This window comes from Peromyscus leucopus, chromosome 12, assembly GCF_004664715.2.
Source record: "Peromyscus leucopus breed LL Stock chromosome 12, UCI_PerLeu_2.1, whole genome shotgun sequence".
NCBI classification, from domain to species: domain Eukaryota; kingdom Metazoa; phylum Chordata; class Mammalia; order Rodentia; family Cricetidae; genus Peromyscus; species Peromyscus leucopus.
In genome coordinates, this window is record NC_051073.1 from 41,921,473 (window position 1) to 41,941,134 (window position 19,662).

Here is a 19,662-nt window from a genome sequence, read left to right on the forward strand (position 1 = left end):
ACCAGTTTTCACATCGATATTCCATATCTCATTTTCATCACTACATGAAATGTAGCATTGAAAGGGCCAGGAATCTTTCATGAAGCACAACAGGACATTGACAGTCAAGCAGATTATCTCCAGATTCAACCCCAGGGCTAACTTCTTACTTTACGATTTTTTTTTCTTCTCCAGACCTGCAGGCTTTCCCTCATCAGGCTGACCAAGGCTCTCTTCACACATACCACTCAAGACTTCTGTGCAGTGTAAAATAGAAGATCAAAAGCAAGTATGGAAAAAAGGAGCCCGAGAGTTGAAATGAGCACTGAAATCCGCTCAGGTTTCATGTTGGTGATGATTAGACTCACAAAATCTCAGACCCGTGGAAGCATTTCTACTCGTCTAAAAACCCACAGCTTTTTCTTTCTTTGAAAAGACTTTTCATAACGAGCCACCTTTCTCTCATTTGAAGGTTGGAATCTTTTCTGAAAAAGTTTGGTCGGCATTTGAGCACTGTCACATGCAGGGAACCAGGTACATGGAGGATAGCTGACTGTCCAGATCCAGGGACTTGGGTAAGTGCCCAGCACGAAAGCCACTCAGAGTGGCTGCTCATGCCGCCTCTGACTGAGCATGGAAGACTCCTTTGAATTTAATAATGTTTTCTTTACTCACACAGGACAACCATTAGTAAAACTCTTGAAAGTGTTTTTGGTTCTATTGATGGGTTTGGGTTTGGGCCGGGAAACATGGAAAAGTAGCAAAAGGAAGTTAAACAAAAAGTTCTGTATTTCACTACAGAAAGGTAGATACAAAATGAGATTGTGTGTGTGTGTGTGTGTGTGTGCGCGCGCGCGCGCTGCAGTTCTTTGTGATTATTTTGTTGAGATTTGAAAAGAGACCAATTATTTCGGCAGTTTCTTTATCTTTTTAATTATTTTTTATTTTTATTTTTGTGTGTGGGGGCATTGAGATCATAAGCTGTGTAGGATTTCCACACCATCATACTTTGGGTATAAACTCCAGTCCCTTTCCCTTCCCATTCTGATATAGTCCAGAGATATTCGGATAGTGGAAGGAAACAGACAGTTTATAATGGAGACTTCTTACCAAGGATCCAATGCACTAGAGAAGCTGGCTGGATATGGGTGGCATCATCTCTAGTTACAAAGATGATATGATAATTGAAAATAATTGTGGCTTGATTTTCTTCTAAATGAAAATAATTTTAACTACCAGCTTTGCATTGTTAAGTGTTAACCTGGAATCTCACATGACCTGTGAGAACTTATCCATGACTGATGGGATACCTTTGATTTCTATTTCTTGGAAGGTTCCTTCCTTTCCTGTGTCTTTTACCAGAACTAGATTTTTTTTTGTGTTAAAGCAGTGTTACTCTTTAGGTCCATATTTGAGGCAATAATCCTATTGTTTTCAGCTTCTCTTCATAAGTTTCATAAAATTCACTTTACAGGTTAAAGTAAAACAATTTTTAACTGTTGGTTCAAATATGTATATAAGTATATTTGCAACAAAAACAAGGAGGTTGAATTAATTTAAACTCCTAGGATTTCTTTTCATACATAAGAGAAAATCTGTCTTTATTTTCTTTTCAACCACTGGCCTTTCCTAGTATGACACATTTCAAAATTCTTGAGTCATGGCTTCTAGTTTTAAGTGTTTAATGTCCCTAAGTGATTTTTAAAATTCTTATTTACAATAACAACATGTAGGAAAATATAAAATTTGGAAATAGGCTGTATGCAATTTTATTTTAAAAAATTTTCTGAAATGTCCTTGAAATACAGCCATTATTATTAATAGTTGTCTAGTACAGTAACAATACCAGGATAGACATTCCAGTAAATTACACACTTCAAGACATTTAAGCTTTATTTTTCCTCTCAAATAGGGCTTATGATACATAGATAATAACTGAAGCTAACTTCTAGAAATTTGTATTTTAAAGATAGATTTTGATCAGTTGAATCAAGGGCAGATGCTTGGGTTATAATCTATTCAGCTATGGCATCAAACCTTAAATAACCGAAGATTTGTGTTTTTATAACCCTTTCAAGAGCCCGGGCACCATTAAGTTCATTAGGATCGACTGATAATACTTTGTATTATTTAAAAACCCGTTAGTAATACTTGCTTGCAAGAAGCTCTGGTTGTTGGCTAATTTACCAAATTTATGCATTGTGTTTCTGGATTTAAACTGGGATGTAAACTAGGTCAAGACAATAAATTGGGTCTGCTTTGCTGCATTTTGTTTTCATTGCAAAATGGTTTAGCTGGGAAGTGGATATTGTAGCTTTGCCAAGACACAGCCAAGTAGAGCCTTAAGCTGAATTTTCCAAACTTAAGAGTTATTCTTCATTTTGATGAGCTGTCTAGGGTGATGTCAAGTGAGAAATTAGAGAGCATCCCACTACCATTTCTTCAGTGATGAGGAAAAGAGGTACCTTTAAGAAGCAGCCCAGCCACCCTGCTAGTTCAACACTGCTGTTCCAAATGCTGAATAAAAATCACGGTGAGGCTAATGACCAGTGGCCTTTATTGAAATTTACAAAAATTACTAACAAATGAATAAAATATATTTATTGAACTAAACTTTCATATATATATAATTGCTAAACTCTGTATTTAGAAGTTTTGTGTAAATAGTCATATATTGTTTTTGTCATCTCAGTGAAGTCCTCCATATAAGGCCAGATAGGAAATATTTCATTTTTTTTGTAAATATCTGTCTCCACTCCTCATATCTGTCACTGTAGCTCAAAGGCAGCCATGGAAAATAGTACATGCAAATAAGCTGTGTTCCAGTAACACTGTATTAATAGATATTGAACTTGAATTTTATGTAGCTTTTGCATTTTTAGATGAAAGGTTATTGTTTTACTTCTCTTTTAAACATTCAAAACTGTGGAAATTGCTCATATCATAAGCCGTACAAAAAGTAGGTTATGGGCAAAATTTGGTCATAGTTGAGTGACTCTTTGATTTAAAACATTGTTTGTTTAGAACTCACAAAATAATATGCTAAGGTAAAAGATAGTAGAAAATTATGCACGTAAGTCTTTAAGATTTTCTTTTCTTTGTTTTTTTTTTTTTAAATAACACTTAAAAATGGAACCAAACTAAAAGAACCCCAAAGCTGATCAATTTATAGGACACGAAAGCTGAAGCTCGATAACTTAGCTTAGCAGTTTCTGTCACCCTGTGTCTAAAGAATTCAGACTCTAGAGATCCACTCCCTAAGAGATATTTTTATTTTGACTTTTGCTCAATGAAAGCTGAGAGAGAAAATGAGTGGCTTTATTGTTTGCGAAGTTAAGAGTCTGTAAAAGAAAGCTTACTTGAAGCATTTGCTGACATGACCCTCATTGGATATAAAATTGCATCGTTTGACAGAGGGGGGGGCGGGGCGGGGGGAGCGAACATCACTTGTTATTTTACCTCAGGCCGGAGGGTTTGTTCAATGTGCTTATCTGAGAAGTATCCAGCCATACCCCCGCCTGTGCCTCAGCTAAGCATGCTGTCATTCTGCCACAGGACAGCAATATTCGTACCTCAGGAACCGCACCTTCATATTAAATCATCTTCTATTAGATAAGAAGTATTATGATGCTGGAAAAAAAGTCATGGCCAACTTTTCTATTTCAAGTGCAAGTTATGAAAATTTACATATAGTAAGGTATAACACTTTTGCAAATTTTAGGAATTCTAATTTTTGTAGGTTTTTAAAATCATTCATGGAATTCATTTATCATTGGAACTCGTATGAATTTGCACTCATGGATTTAAATTCTGACATGAAAGCTCTACATAGAAATTTATTTTGAGTAAATCTTAAAATTATAGTGCAATTATATATTTCTGGTCTCTAAAATCCTTGCTTTATAAGTCTATCAAAATGCATGCCATCACTATTAATAGAGAGAAAAGACTTAGTAAGAAATAGTGCTATTTACATTTGAGTGTTCTTTCAGCTGGTACTGATATTGTTTATGAGGCACCAGAAATACTAGTTGAAGAATTTTTTTAAGTGAGTCAATTAATCAAAGTACAGAACATACTAATCATATATTTTTTAAAAAGTGGATCAATTTATCAACTATATTCAAGTCATTTTTAATTCATCTTTTTTATGAATTGACATAATTTTAAATCAATTTGTATATGACAAATTCCATTTCTTTTTTCTTTTTATATTAAAGGCACATTAGCCCAATATAACACTTAGATGAAATTGAAAACTTTAATTCCATTAGTGATGGAACGTCTAAACACTAAAGTACTGTCTTAACAAGGATAAGCATCGATTCATTTAATTTTCCACATTTCCCAGGGTTACAAGACACTCATTCATTAACAAAGAGTTTGTGAGAGTCTGTAGCCCACCTTGTCCTCTGCTAGTTCCTAAATAACAAAGATGAAAGCACAGTTTTATTCTTCGGGAGCTTATGGATTTATTAGGAAGGAAAACAAAGGTCAGCAAGGGTACTGTTGTTCGTAGGAGATGGTCAACAATGCCTGGAGAGCTTTTGAGAGTCACAGCTTGAGTAGGGGAGCTTACCTGGCATACCATGGCTAAAAGCCAAGGATGATGTTAAACATCTCACAACAAAGAATTAACCTGAACCAAGAAATTCTCAATCAAATGCAGTACAATTTTAGGACTACTGCTTAGAATAAGACACAGCCTTTTCTGGGAACACAGAAAAAGACACTGTCAGCTTTAGAAAGAAAGGAGGTGCATTGATGGAGAAATGTCTTGAAAGAAGAGTGAGGTGTAAAAGACTCCCAAGAGTGGAACAGAGAGAGACATTCTTGTGGTGGTGGGGTGGGCAGGAGTATCTGCTTTCATAACTCCATACAGAGGGAACAAAGTGAGCCAGGATGAAGATGTACAGGATAGATTCTTATCTCTGGCAGCTGTAAGAATCCTTGAGTAGGTAGGATGGAGGAAGGGAAACAGGAACTTGGGGTTGGACAGGTTAGAATTTATTTGTTTATTTAGCTAGATCACAAAGTCGCAGAGTTGGGGCTTTCTTCTGAAAGATGTCGGAAAGGAGAAGGGCACTAGTGACAGGCTTGACATGATCAGGTAGACAAAATAGAATTTTGAAGCTCGGTGTGAGTTGTCAGGGTCTGAAGAAATCAAAATCATTTAAGATTTACACTGGAGAAGAACCTGAGGTGAAAAAAAAAATCTCTCCACCTGTTTCCCTATAAGGATGATTTTGACTCAATGGCTTTTACTTTTGATCAGAAATATACCAAAGAAATAAAAATATATTCCCAGTAGTTCCATAGGTGTGAGTGTTCTGGCAGGTTGTGCTGTTGAGTTGTGATGATAGAGAGTATTGCCCTTTCTTGGAACTGCTGCTTTCAGAATCTAACTCTGGGTAAAAGTAAAGTTTATTTGCTAATAAAACAAACAGCCAAACCAAACCAAACAGAACAAAAAAAACCCCTAAGGGTTGGAGAGATGGCTCAGTAGTTAAGGGTACTGGCTGCTCTTCCAGAGGACCTGGATTCAGTTCCCAAGAACTCACATGGTGGTGGTTCAGAACCATCTATAACTCTAGTCCCAGGGCATCCAATGCGCTCTTCTCATCTCCGTGGGCATTCATGCAGTGCACATATATATACATGCAGGCAAAACATTAATATACATAAAAATAAAAAGAAATCTTAAAAAAACTTTAAACAACAACTCAAAATAGAGATAGGGAATCTGAATTATAGTAAAATCTTGTTCGTCTTATCTCAGTGGGTCTTAGCTCTGGAAGCTTGCTAGAACCACTGGGAGAGAGATGGAAATCTGCATTGCTTAAAATTATCTAAGGATTTAAAAATTGTGTGTGTGTGTGTGTGTGTGTGTGTGTGTGTGTGTGTGTGTGTGCATGCATATTTACAGGACAGAAGGACATGTTATATGTGTTCCTGTATCACCTTCAAGCTTACATTTTAATTAGTTAACTCCTTACCAATTTCTTACATGTATGAAATATATTCTGATTACATTTATCTCTTCATCCTGTCTTATCCTTATCCCTCTCCCTTATTTTTTGATATAGGGTCTATTAATAAATCTGAAGTTTGCCATTTGTGGTAGGCTGGCTGGTCATTGAACTTCTGGATTCTGCCTGACTCTGACCCCGAGTTCTGGGATTATAGCCATAAGGAACCATGCCTGGGTTATACAGAGAATCTGGGGATTTGAATTCATGTCCTCTTGCTTTCACAGGAAGTGTTCTTACTCACTAAGACATCTCCACAGACTCTCTTTTTAGGGAATTTGCATTTTCACGGGTGGGGTGGGGTGGAGACCAGTACATTATCCAGGGGATTCTCCTACACATGGAAAATATTAACTGATGGTCTAAACTCCCCAATAGAAAGACACAGAATAACAAGTTGGACTAAAAAACAGGATCCACCTTTCTGCTGCATCTGAGAAACACAACTTACCATCAAGGATAGACAGCACCTTTGGGTAAAAGAATGGAAAAAGATATTCCAAGCAAATGGACCCAAGAAACAAGCAAGTGTAGTCGTTTTAATAGCCAGTCTTTGCTCTTTTTCTTGTAGCACTTGTAAAGTGACTTTGAAGAGAGCTGTCCAGTGAATGGAGTGAAGCCAATGCTTACTGCTGTTCATTTAGCAACTAATTGCCTGTTTATCACCAGTGACATCTTTTATGTGTCTTCTTATAGACACATTTTTCTCATAATAAGCTTTTGTTTTCACATTGTCCTTAGTAGAATATTCACCAAAATACTGTCAAGTAAATTCTCCTAAAGAAGAGATCTCAATGTCTATGATGATTTATGTTTAAATTTGTCCCGTGTGCCAGTAGCCTAGTTATAATACAACATTGTCTGCAGTCTGATCCACAGCCTAACATTGCCATCTCTGTGCTCACTTCCATCCATGGTCACTTTGCCTGCCACTGAGTTCTTTGACTTGGAGAGCTTATTGCACCTGCTGTGGCCCACAGCTAAGTCTAGAGCTGGGCTGGTCCTTTAGATCCTCAAAGCCACTGCTGTTAATGAGACAGGAGCTGAGAGTCATGTCTGGAGTTAGGTTCTATATTCTCAACTCTGGCTGTTGCAGTACTATAATTTTGTTAGGATTAGGCTCATCTTATCCAGACTCTAAACCTCATATGCTAACTTAAGAGGTAATACCCCTCTTCTTTGTTGAACTTTTATACCAACCTTGACAATCTTGACTTTGATCCTGGAAATAAGTTAGCCTAATTTCTTCCTCTTTGTCTAGCTCAGCTATTTAAAGGATGAATTGCCATAAGCAAACTTGTGTGACATCATTATAAAAGATATTTACTTAATTAGATCATGTGTGTCTTTATTTAATAAATAGTGAGAGGTAAAGGAAGGTGCAGTGTGCCAGAGATGCTGCAGAATGAGTTACTTGGAGATTATTTACTTTTGAGCTTCCATATGAGACATTTCAAATATACAACATTGAAATAACTTAATCGTTAACATTTTGTACAGTTCACACACTTATTTTTTGATGACCCATTGTAAAGAGAAATATAGTTGCTACTTAAAAGTCTGGAATAATAATTATTTCTTTTTGATGAAGTTGTCATTTTAACTGAATTTAAAATGACAACTTCATCAAAGTTCTCTCTCTCTCTCTCTCTCACACACACACACACACACACACACACATACACAGTCTCTCTTTCAAACACATACACACACTGAATAAATGTAATAAAAACATAGAAAGGAAGTATAAATATAGAGATTTAAATTTCAGATTCTCTTTGATGTCAACATTTACCCGAAATAATGTATGTGTAAAGTGATACATGCTCCAGATAGCTGCAACTTCAGGGGATCCCATTTTTCTCATTATCATTTCATCACATGTATGTTAGTGTGCTGTTTGCAAACAGCCAAGTTTTGAGTTTTAGAAATATTCTGGCAGCTGATTTTTACTTCTCTTCATTCAGACTATTCTTCACAGTCATGCGTTTAGTCACTTGCCATCAATTCCTGTGCCTAACGGATAAAGGTGGCTTGTTTGCCTCCCCGTTATTTATGCAGAGGGAGGCCACAAACCTTATTATTATGTCCCCGGAAACAACTTAACAAATAATATAGGAACCCGGGTACAGTAATGAGAGCAGGACTAAATGTGTATTTTAGGCAAAATAAAGTATTAGCACAAATTACCAGTGGCCTGTTTTATTTTTGTGAATATTGCTTCCCCAAGCCATTTAAGGAAAAATGCCAAAATTGTCACAGCAAGGAGACAGTAAATAAGCACACACAGCCAATGGCAATGTATTTCCTCATCTAATTTAAACTTTACTATTTTATTTCATTTTTGTTTGTGGAAGGAAGAATCAAACCATCCCAAAGTGAAAGGGTAATAATGCTTTCCTTAGCTCTGTGGAGAGGAGTAGGCTGGGGGCTTCCTCCCGATTTTCTTTCTTAGAATGAAAAGTAAATATGAGAATCTTCTGGGTGTGCCATCTCTAGCTTCATCCACTGTCATGGTAGGAAGGAGAAAGCAGGCTACCGGTGCCTTCTGATGTAGTGTCTAACTTTAGCTAACGGGCACAGGTGATCTTCCTCCTGCAGCTGTTAAAGCTTCCTGGGTTTGTAGGCTCCTTTTAGACTGACATCATTCTGTAGCCCCACACTTCATACTTGAGGTGATGGATGTAAGTCCATCTTGTGACTTTGCCTGACCACATTGATGATGAGCATAGAAGAGAGACAGACTCCAGCCCATTGTTATGTTTATACAAAGTTTTGTTAATAATTATGACATATATATCACATTCCAGGAAATAGATAACATACCTTCTAATATCATTTGGAAGCTAGGAGAAAGTTATTAGATAACTAGACTACATTTTTTTTTAAATAAGGAATCTTTAATTGCACCTAGATCATATACTCTAAATAATTTTCAGAATCTTTACCTCTGTTAATACAATGATGATAAAGCCAAAGTGTTTTACCTTTGACCCCAAACATTCTAAGAGCATAAACACATACTGTATATACTAATGCCAATCACACCACACTGGCATTTCCTTTCAACCATTTCAACCACAATTACCACAACCTGCAGCAATAGTCTTCCCATTATTCTAGTTACTGGGTTCATTACTACATAAACATGGACACAATTCAAGCTAATTCACTCTCATTGAGTTTAATTCCAATGTAACTGTCACACACAATTATATCTAGTATAAAATTTTTACAACAATTTTACTTGTGTGTGTGTGTGTGTGTGTGTGTGTGTGTGTGTGTGTGTGTGCGCGCGCTATTGCTTGGTATGTGGATGTCCAAGGGAAATTTGTAAGATTCTGTTTCTTCTATACTATGTGGGTCTCAGTTTCAAATTCAGATTGTCAGGTTTGTCAGCAAGTGCCTTTGCCTGATATGTTGTCTTGCCAGAACAACATTTGTGTGCATGAGACATTTTTCATGGCATACACTGATGTATTAGAAAATACATTGCAAGATTTTAAGGATTAATATTCAATCAAATATATGAATCCCCCAATTTATCCTTCCAGATTTTAAGTTTAAATTTTAATTCGTTTGAAATTTTTTAAATTCATTTATTTATCTAAAAAACTTTTTTTTTCATTTTTACATGCCAAACCCATAATTTTACAGTCATTGGTAACTGTTTGTTTTGGAGTGAGCACGTCCAGTCTTGACTCTCAGTCCTTTAGTTCTAAACTCTCGACTCCTCAGACCAGCCCTTCCTGATATCCCCAGCTAAGCCAGGTTATTCCACTTGACTTTCTCAAAGGACCTTTTACGTTTCTTCTCCAGCATCACCAACTGCATTTTTAAACACCTTTTCACGCATGTGATTGTTAGTACGATGCTGACACATTCTTGAGTCTATAAACGCTGTGGAGGTCAGGACCATGCCTAATTGCTCATCATTGCACCTCAAGAACTCTGAGTCTCACACTTAAATAAAATGTTTAATAATTATTTGTAATAAACAAACAGTGAATGGATTAACACAGAAATTTAAAATAGTGAAAAAAATCTTATAGAGTTAGTCAAGGATTAACCAAAGCATGCGGCTATATTTCCATTATTTAGTATTGTTGGCAAGAATAAGTTTTTGATGGTTATAGTCAGCTGGAATAATTCATCCAAGTGGCCTTCTGGTTGATGCCTTCCATGTATCTTTCTGGTAAATATTATGTAAATCATCTCTACTAAGATAGTATAAATATTTTCATTCTTTAATAGTCATTCTAGTAGTCAATTGTCTAATTATTTAGAAGTGATTATGCTAATCAGTGAAATTATCATTTTATTATTAATTGGTTATGATTATACTTCATGTCATGGAGGAAGTCAATATAGTAGCATAGCGTCAAAGCTCCTTCAGAATGAATAAATATACAAATATCCTTCAAAAGAACTCATTGAATTATTAAGGAAAAAAAAGCTTTTAAGGTGATTTATCTTAATCTGTCAGTTCCTTTACTCCCCTCAAACTAAGGTACCAGAATAGATGTTCTAAACTAAACACTGGGCATCAGTTAATCACTAGATGACTTGAGGAAACCCTCAGCAGACAGTCAAATGAGGGAAGTGGCAGAAGGAAATAAATGAACACTCCCTCTGGGTCAGAGAATGCTGGCGTAGGTTCTTCTCATAGGAGCAGCCTTTAGCGTTCATATTTCCTTGTGGTATACATCAGCACATTCAGAGACATAAAATTTTGCAATGTGCTCTTGATGGTGACACACATTTCCTTCTTTGTTTGAGGCATTATTCTGAAACTACATGGTGGGTTTTATTCTTTGTTTAGCAAGACAAGGACACTTTATGTTAAAGAATATATATGTGCATAATAATGGATGTTACAGTTGAAGGTTTTATATTTTCATTTTCATATATATATGTTGCCTCTAGTGTCCAGGCATAATAAAAATAAACAATATAGAGCTTTAGTCTAGACATTCTGTCAAGAGCCATCTTTCTTTATTAAGCAACTATAGTCTCCAGCACTTTAAAAACAGTGGTTTTGGAGGGTGAATAAATGCCTTCTTCTTTTCCCCCTAGTGGGAGGATGGTAGCAGCAGGATTCATAACTCAAAGAGACAGGAGCATCCCTGGAAAGCATCAATGCCTCTTTACTTGGTCCTGACGCTTGCTACTGAGAAGGGAGTAGCCCTTCATTTCCGTACTTCAAACTTTGTTGTCTGTTGAAACACACATTTATTTTCCTCTACTTCCCTGGAAACACTGGCTTCTAGTTATTTCAAAGCTTCCTGAACTGTTTCGGATGTTCCATGGGGAGGAGGCCAGGATAGATATTGCAGAAACTTGGGGAATGTGCCTCTGCCTGCCAGAGACTGCACACCTGTGTAGGATGGTGAAGCAGGGTGGAGGAGATGATGCCAGAGAGGACACTACAGAATTTTTTGAATCGTGGGTGTTGTGTGTGTGTGTGTGTGTGTGTGTGTGTGTGTGTGTGTGTGTGTGTGTTTCAAACTTTCAGATTTAGTTTGTTGAAAAAGGCACCAGTCTTAGACTGTTGATTATATATTTGAAGAAATTATACTTCGCTTGCATTTTCCATTTTTCTTCCCAGCTATATAATCTAGCATACACCATTCAGAAAGCATGAACTTTGGTAAATTGTGGCACCCATTTGTCTTGGCAAAATTATTTCATAAGAGCAGATGAAAGTACTCTCAGGCGTGTTCACTCCCCACCCACCCACCCCCTGGTCACAGAGGCATGGGCTGTGTGTGTGTGTGTTTGTGTGTGTGTGTGTGTGTGTGTAATACTTAAGGTTACTTTTCTCAGGCACCACTTAGTATCTATCTACTTCACACATCTGCAAAAGCTTATGCAGCTTTTCAAAGTGTCTACGTTATTCCTAGAGAATAATTTATGAGCTGAAAATGTCTTTTTTTTTTCTTTTTAAATTTGAGTGGTACTTAAATAGAAAGAAATGAAGTATGAGTTATGGACAGAAAGAACCGGTTGTTTATAACTTACAGCTGTTCCTATGGATTGATGATATATCTCTGACTGCATCATATACAATTTCAGAACTTCGTCCCCACTTCCTCATGCCTCACACTCATCTATTTTTACCCATAGCATTTTATCACATACATATTTTATATTGTACTCATAGATTTCTCCCCTGATTTCTTTTATTAAAATGTAAGTTCTAGGCAGCCCTCCACCATTGCCGTACATTAGTTCTGTCCTTCCCTCATAGTACCAGTTACATGAAAACATTCAATCATTATTTGAGAAATGAACAAAAGAAAAATACTGCATTGATCCACTGTGCTTTGTAAATTCAAAACTTCCATTTGGTTTGGTGCTATGTGCATCATTTTTGAGGCTAGGATCTCTGATAACGGCTGGGGGCAGTTCCTAGAGTCTTCCAGCATAAATCCTGTTACAAGCTGGATGTTTAGCTTTCAGCTGGTTTGTTAACAATTCAAATTCTTTATTTTCTTCCCCCAGAATAAAGAGAATAAATGACCCATTTGGTTAAAAGATATGTATGAAATGCTTAAAACATTCTGTTATACACTCAGCCCTTACAGCTCATTTGTACTTTCATTAAGTCAATTTGTAAAAAGAATGATATTGTGCATGCTCCCACTGCCTAAATGAAATAGAGTTATGAAAATTATGCAGATATTAAGAAATATTTTGCCTCAATCATATAAATCATTTTGCTTAGGGCATATTTAAGCATACATTATTAATATAATTTACTTTTTGTAAAGTAGAAGGACACTAATTTTATTTATTGAAAAAACCCCAATGAAATCAAACTGCAGTATAATCATTGCAAAGGTCAATCTGAATTTTGAGTTCTGGATTGCCATTTCCTAAATCCGTGACCCTGTATAACTCAATTAAAGTCTTTCGACATGGATAAAAATTAAATCTATATTAGTAGTTGAATATTAAGCACAGCTCTCTGGTGGGCACACACCAACTCTAAACAAAAAGAAGGTTCAGAATATTATTTTATAATGAAATTTAAAGAATAGTATTTACGAGATAATTATATTAATTTATATAAGGTTAAATGAGAAGTGAGGTTTTATTTTTTTCACTTTAAATATAGTCCTAAGCAAGCAAATTAGAAGCATATGCTTTTGAAGACTTTCCCATTTTAAAAGGATATTGTAATATGGTAAATATGTGGGGCAGCAAATTGTTTACATGATGCTTCCACTGAGCTGTTAATACCTATTACTACCAGTTTAAGAAATGTCAGAATTTCTTTGTTTAATTGACATTTACAATTTCATTCTCTTTTCCTTGGCTATTTGAAACAGTCTTTTTATGTAGCCTGGACCATCCTTGAATTCATAATGATCTTACTGCTTCAGCCTCCTGATTGCAAGGATTACAAATGTACACTACCCTGTCTGGCTTCTAATGTCTTTAAAACCCACCATTTTTACATACAATCTTCTTTTCCCTCTTCTGCTTTCAGCTTAAGTTTATGATGGTACTAAGTCAGGTGCAAAAATCTCCTGTGTATGTGTGTTTTCATGGTTACTAATATTTATGCATACCATTGATAGTTGTAATTGTAACTGTTAGAGGCCATTTTATAAACTGCTGTTCTTGCCTAAGTAGGTGTCCTGGTTGCTGCATTTATATATGAGAAGAGTGCAAGCTCTTCTGTAGAGTATCTAGCAGAGTTCCCTGGAGCCAAAATCAGACAAAAGACAGTTCAGGGCATGCCAGGTAGCCCACAGATATTAGTCTATACCTAAACTTTTTAGTAGGATTAAGACAGAAATAAACCCACGTGTGTGATAAGAAGAGCTGGGAAGCCTGAGCAGACAGGACACAACCCTGTGATGAATGTGAACTAATTTCATTTCAGAGAAAAACAAAAGGAAAAATGAGATGTGAATCTCCTTTCCCATTACAGCAAGTAGAGGCTCCTATTTCCTATGCAATAGGGAATGGTGGAGACAGAATTGCAGATAGGAATTTTGCAATTTTGCAAGTTAAAAGCTTCCCCCCCCCTCTTGTGAGTAGAATACAAAGGACTTCTAGAAGTCTTAAACATACCACAAAACTGCCAATATTATGTGGATTCAAAATATATATTCACCTATACAGGAGATGTACTAATTAACACTTCAACACTAAAGCTCAGGTCAGTCCAAATACCACTAGAAATTAAACAATGCGCATCAGATATGAATGGCTGTCACTAACCCAGGGGAGACGGTTGTGTCTGGTGTTGGTCTGGCACACATGCGTAGTCGAGGAGTGCAGAGCTGTTCACTGTGCTTTTCTTTGTAGACCCTCGTGCAGAACAGACCTTGTAGAGCAGTGTGTGGTGGCCCTGCGCTGCAATCTCAAAGCTTTCTGTGTGCTCAGAATTTAGAGATAAGGTCTTCGGATCAGCATCTTGGCTTTGAAATGACAAATTCAACAAATGGCTGAGAAGACGCTGAATCTGTATTTGCTAACACAAAAAAGTAAATGTATTTTCTCTTAGTAGAAGCTGCCTCCTACCTCTGCCTCTTCTTCATCAAAAAAAAGATAAAATAAAGTAAACTGCCAGAAGTTTTAATCTCCTGGACGATGCTACAGCATGCAAAAATAAATATGGTGAGAGACCTCTTTTGGACAGCCTCAGATTTGATGTATAGTTGTAAAGCAAGCTTTTCACTAGAGCTCATAGACAGATTCAATTAGCAGTGGTATCCATCCATTTTCCATAACACAGACTTGTCTAATATTTTTATGTTTTTTTCATAATGAGATACCCTCAAAGATACCACATCTATTTTCAGACTTGCAGTACTAACACCGAATTTGCTTATTCATTCTCAGAAGAAAAGATCTACTAAAGAGTGCAAACTCTGAAAATGCAAATTAAACGACCAATGATGATGGGTGGAAACGAAAATAACAACTAAATCATTTAGTAATTGTTGATGTGTAGGTAGCTCATGCAGCAGGCTTGCTATCAGAAAGCAAAGCTACACAGAGAAACACTGTCTTAAAAACACAAAACAAAAACAAAAACAAAAAATCACAGGGGATAGAATTGTATTTCCTTTACTCACTTTTCATGTCAGTTAAACTTCCCAAGATTCAGTTTTCCTCCTCTGTACAATAAAGTAATGATCCCAACCTCATCCATTCATTAAGGAATATAAATGAGAAGGTACAGGCAAATATAATATATGAATGAGAAGGTACAGGCAAGCATCTGCCACACCCATGTGCAGAGTGCACACTTGGGAAGTTGTGTTTTGCTTCTTAAAACAAAAGCTTGATGATGTGTCAGTCTAATAAAAATAATCCAACCAGATGAATCTCAAGGCCATGGACCCATCAGACACACTCTCTTTTTGGGAGAAAACAGCGTGGATTTAGAGTTTTCATACTTTCTGAGACTTAATAGGATCCATAGTAATAAGGCTGTGGAAGCTCAGCATCCCATTCAGAATGTCCTGCTCTATTTCCTAGCCATCTTCAAGCCTCTAAAAGAATGAGCTTGTTCTGTTCTATTTAAAGTGTTTTGAGGACCTGGACCTTGGTGATGTAGATGTGGTCAGCAGAACTGAGAGTGTGGGGCAGTCATTCTTGTGAGCTCTTTGTTTATGGAGTGTCCCAAGGGATTAGAAGTAACCAGCTAGACCGTTGTTCTCACCAAAGTAAAGAGGCTTGTGCCTGGGATGTGGTATGACACCAAAGGAAGAATGCTCCTGTTGAATTACAAATTTTCAGTCTATTTTTGAGAGTAAAATTATGTCTTCCTTTCCCACATCCTCACCAAAGTGACTCTGTTCACCATAAACTTTTCGTTCTAAACTGATGTTTCAAAAGAGAGGCAAATTTCCTTCCTTTTACTGAAGACGTAATTAATCATATAAGTCAGATCTTTAAGGGGAGTTAAAATGTTGTTTTTACTCCCAAAGCTCAAGCTTTTAAAATGCACATGACTTAATAAACATTTACACTTTTGTTTTCTTTGTGCCTTTCATGTGTAGACCTAAACCGCTAACTGAAATGATTTTTTTTCCAGTGTACAAACTATACTGTGGGAATAAATTGAACATTTCTGGAAGCCATTTTAACTTCATTAGGCCAATAAAAGCTCATCCAAGGAAACATTATTGAACATTCAGTCAATGCCCATTTATTTTTTCAAACCCACATTGGCATCTTACAGAACATCTTCCTTTACTTTATCCTAGGAATTCAGTGTTTTTGTGAAAAGATATTAGTCTTCACATCTCATTAAGGAGCAGTCATTCATAGGAGCAACTACAGAGTTATTCACACACATACAGCTTTCCTAATCTTTTGCTTGACTCTTATGTTTCCTGGGAAAATATTACACAAATCATTGATTCTTGAGACAATGCAGTAGTCTAGAACTGCTGTGTTGAAAGAAAGATATTTCGGATGTTACTTGGTCATTGAGAATATTGATAACATTCTCAGAATAGAGCATTGAATGCTTGAATACCCAGATTGTTTGTGCACCCCAGATATTATACATGTACTGCTGCCCCTAAGTTTGTTAGTCTGCTTAAGCATGCTGTGAACTGGCTGATACTGGATTGAGTTCATCCTATTCACAACAAGTTTTTTTTCTCCCTCATACTGCATATGATTTAATGTTAATTCTTTTAGTATAGAAACATAGCTAACTCTAGTTCCAGGGATCCAAGGCCTGTGATCTCCACTGACACTTGCATGCATGTGATATGGCTAAACTCACACACACATACACAATAAGTACAAATAGTAAAATTTTAAAAGAGAACCAACAATTTCCAAATGCCATAAATAAATCTGTTAATCTAATCATAAAAAAAACATAGCCTTTTTTACCATTATCAAACTGAAGTCAAGGGATTAAAATATTGAGCCATTCTATCCAAAATCTCTGTCCTCAGTTTTTATGATTACTTTTTACCTGGCTTTGACTAGATGGCTCTACATTGCTTATCCAACAAAGGGCTGAGATCTGCCTCAGTCTTTTTAGCAAGAAAAAGTGATGGCTGATGATGTCCACTTGCTTGTTGCTCTTTTCTAGGATTTGCCATGGAACGGATATGGCTGCTGCTCCTTCTAGCGGTTAGAGTGCTTCCAGGGTCTGCTCAGTTCAACAGTTACAACTGTGATGCCAACCTCCACAGCAGATTTCCTGGTGAGTCTGGGCGTCATCTAACTGTCTAATTGCTTCCAGGAAGAATAGTTATGTGTGAATAGTCAATCATCTAAATAATACGGAAAATGAGGTCTATCCCTTTACATTGAGTGGATATTAACAATGGAAGATGAGATCAAGATAATTTTTCTGGAATTGTAATTTATATCCACATTAACATACAGAGTGCTCATCAAAGTTAATAATATCATAATGACTGCTCACAAATATGAAAAAAATATTAGCCAGTGGGCAATAAATTGTGAGTCTAATTTCCTTCAAAAATTTGCCTAGCTGATGACTTTTTCTCAACTTAATTTAGACTTTTAAAACTATCTTTACATGAGGATATATTTATTTTGGAGTCATATTTAAGGGAATACTTGTGAAATATTATATAATACTTCCAAAATATTGCTTCAATGAAATATTTGTCATCATCAAGTTGGACAGGTCAACTTTTGAATGAATCTTACAAAAACTTACCAATATAATAGTTGTGATATTTGTCCATATTTGTGGACATGTCCTAGGTCAATAAACCAACACTTAAAGAAGAGGTACTCTGTACCTTATGTGTCATTATTCATTAGCTAAGGTTACATCATCTTCATTCCGCATTTACAAAGTAATGATCAGAGAATCAGAAACTGCTTTTCCAAGTCTACCATGTGAACTTCAAGACCTTTGGCCAGCATTTACACTCTTCATACTTGCTGAACTCCCATTTTTGGAATACATGAGAGCAATAAACCTGAATAGAACAATCAGTAGGTGGTTCCATTTGTTGAAGCAAGAGTTTTGAAGTGAGACTGGAGTATGCCCAAGTGGTTTCATGAACCCAGACCTATTGTCTGGATTCTTGGCCTGTGAGGTAAGATATAGAGTTCATTGTGGCAAATTCTCAAAGGTAAATTTGTAGAATGTGTGAAGGTGAGGTTTTAATAGTACTGAATGTCACAAATAAATTCTCTTTTAAAGCACCTTTACTTTACAGCTAATATCCACTTATGAGTGAGTACATACTATGTTTGTCTTTCTGGGTCTGCATTACCTCACTCAAGATGATTTTTTACAGTTCTATCTATTTGCCTTCAAATTTCTTGATGTCACTGTTTTTAATACTCCAATGTGTAAATTATCACATTTTCTTTACCCATTCTTCAGTTGAGAGGCATGTAGGTTGTTTCCAGGTTCTGGCTATTACAAATAAAGCTGTTGTGAATATAATCAAGCAAATGTCCTTGTGATATGACTGAGCATTCTTTGGGTATATGCCCAAGAGTGGTATAACTGGGTCTTGAGGTAGATTTGATTCCCAATTTTCTGAAATCAACCACCATATTGATTTTCAAAGTGGTTGTACAAGTTTCCACTCCCACCAGCAGTGGAGGTGTGTTCCCCTTGCTCTACATCCTCTCCAGCATAATCTGTCGTTTGTGTGTGTGTGTGTGTGTGTGTTTGTTTATCTTAGCCATTCTGACAGGTTAAGATGGAACCTCGGAGTTATTTTATTTGCATTTCCCTGATGGCTAATGATGCTGAACATTTCTTTAAGTGTTTCTCTGCCATCTGAGATTCTTCTGTTAAAAATTATCTGTTTAGTTCTATACCATGTTTTAAAATTGGATTTTTTTGCTTTTTTGATATCTAGTTTCTTGAGTTCTTTATATGTTTTGGAGACTAGGCCTATGATGGATGTGGGATTGGTGAAGATCTTTTCCCAATCTATAGGCTGCCATTTTTTCCTATTGACAGTGTCAGTTGCCTAACAGAAGCTTTTCAGTTTCATGAGGTCCCATTTATTATTATTGTCAATCTTGGTGGCTAGGTAACAAAGAAGGCGCAAGGGGGGATACGGTGGATCTCCCTGGTAAGAGGAACTAAAAGAGATCTTCTGGGTGGACTGGAGGTGGGTGGGGATGGGAACTTGAGGGATCAAGTTGGGTGGTTGGGTGGAAGGAGAGAATACTGAAAGAGAAGACTGGAAAGTGGGGGGAGCATTTCGAAGTCAGATAAAAAAACTGATGCAAGGGAAACTCCCATGAATCTACAAGAATGACCCCAGCTAAGATGCCTAGCAATAATGGCTATGTAGCCTGAACTGGCCATCTCCTATGATAGGACTGGTGACTCTCCCAGTTGTCATCAGAGAGCCTTCATCCAGTAACTAATGGAAACAAATGCAGACCCATAGCCAAACATTAGGCGGAACTAAGGGAAACTCCTGAAGGGAGGGAGGAAGGATTGTAGGATGCAGAACAGTCAAGGACATCACAACAAAACCCATAGAAACAACTAATCTGGCTCATTGGAACTCACATAGTCTGAATCAACAACCAAGGAGTCTGCATGAGACTGACCTAGGTCTTCTACAAATATGTGACAGTTGGGTAGCTTGGTCTATTTGTGGGACTCCTAACAAGGAGAGCAAGGACTGTCCCTAATGCTTTGGCTGGC

General features: G+C 36.7%; 1 protein-coding gene across 1 annotated transcript in view; it reads left to right on the forward strand.

Moving 5' to 3' along the window:
• The first annotated feature begins 220 nt into the window (after positions 1 to 220).
• Positions 221 to 19,662, forward strand: part of Zpld1 (zona pellucida like domain containing 1) — a 58,724-nt gene continuing 39,282 nt past the window's right edge. The window contains exons 1-3 of the mRNA XM_028867554.2: positions 221 to 268; positions 452 to 554; positions 17,089 to 17,202. Coding sequence (XP_028723387.1) covers positions 17,097 to 17,202 — 106 coding nt within the window. The 5' untranslated portion in view covers positions 221 to 268; positions 452 to 554; positions 17,089 to 17,096. The remainder of the gene's footprint in view (positions 269 to 451; positions 555 to 17,088; positions 17,203 to 19,662) is intronic.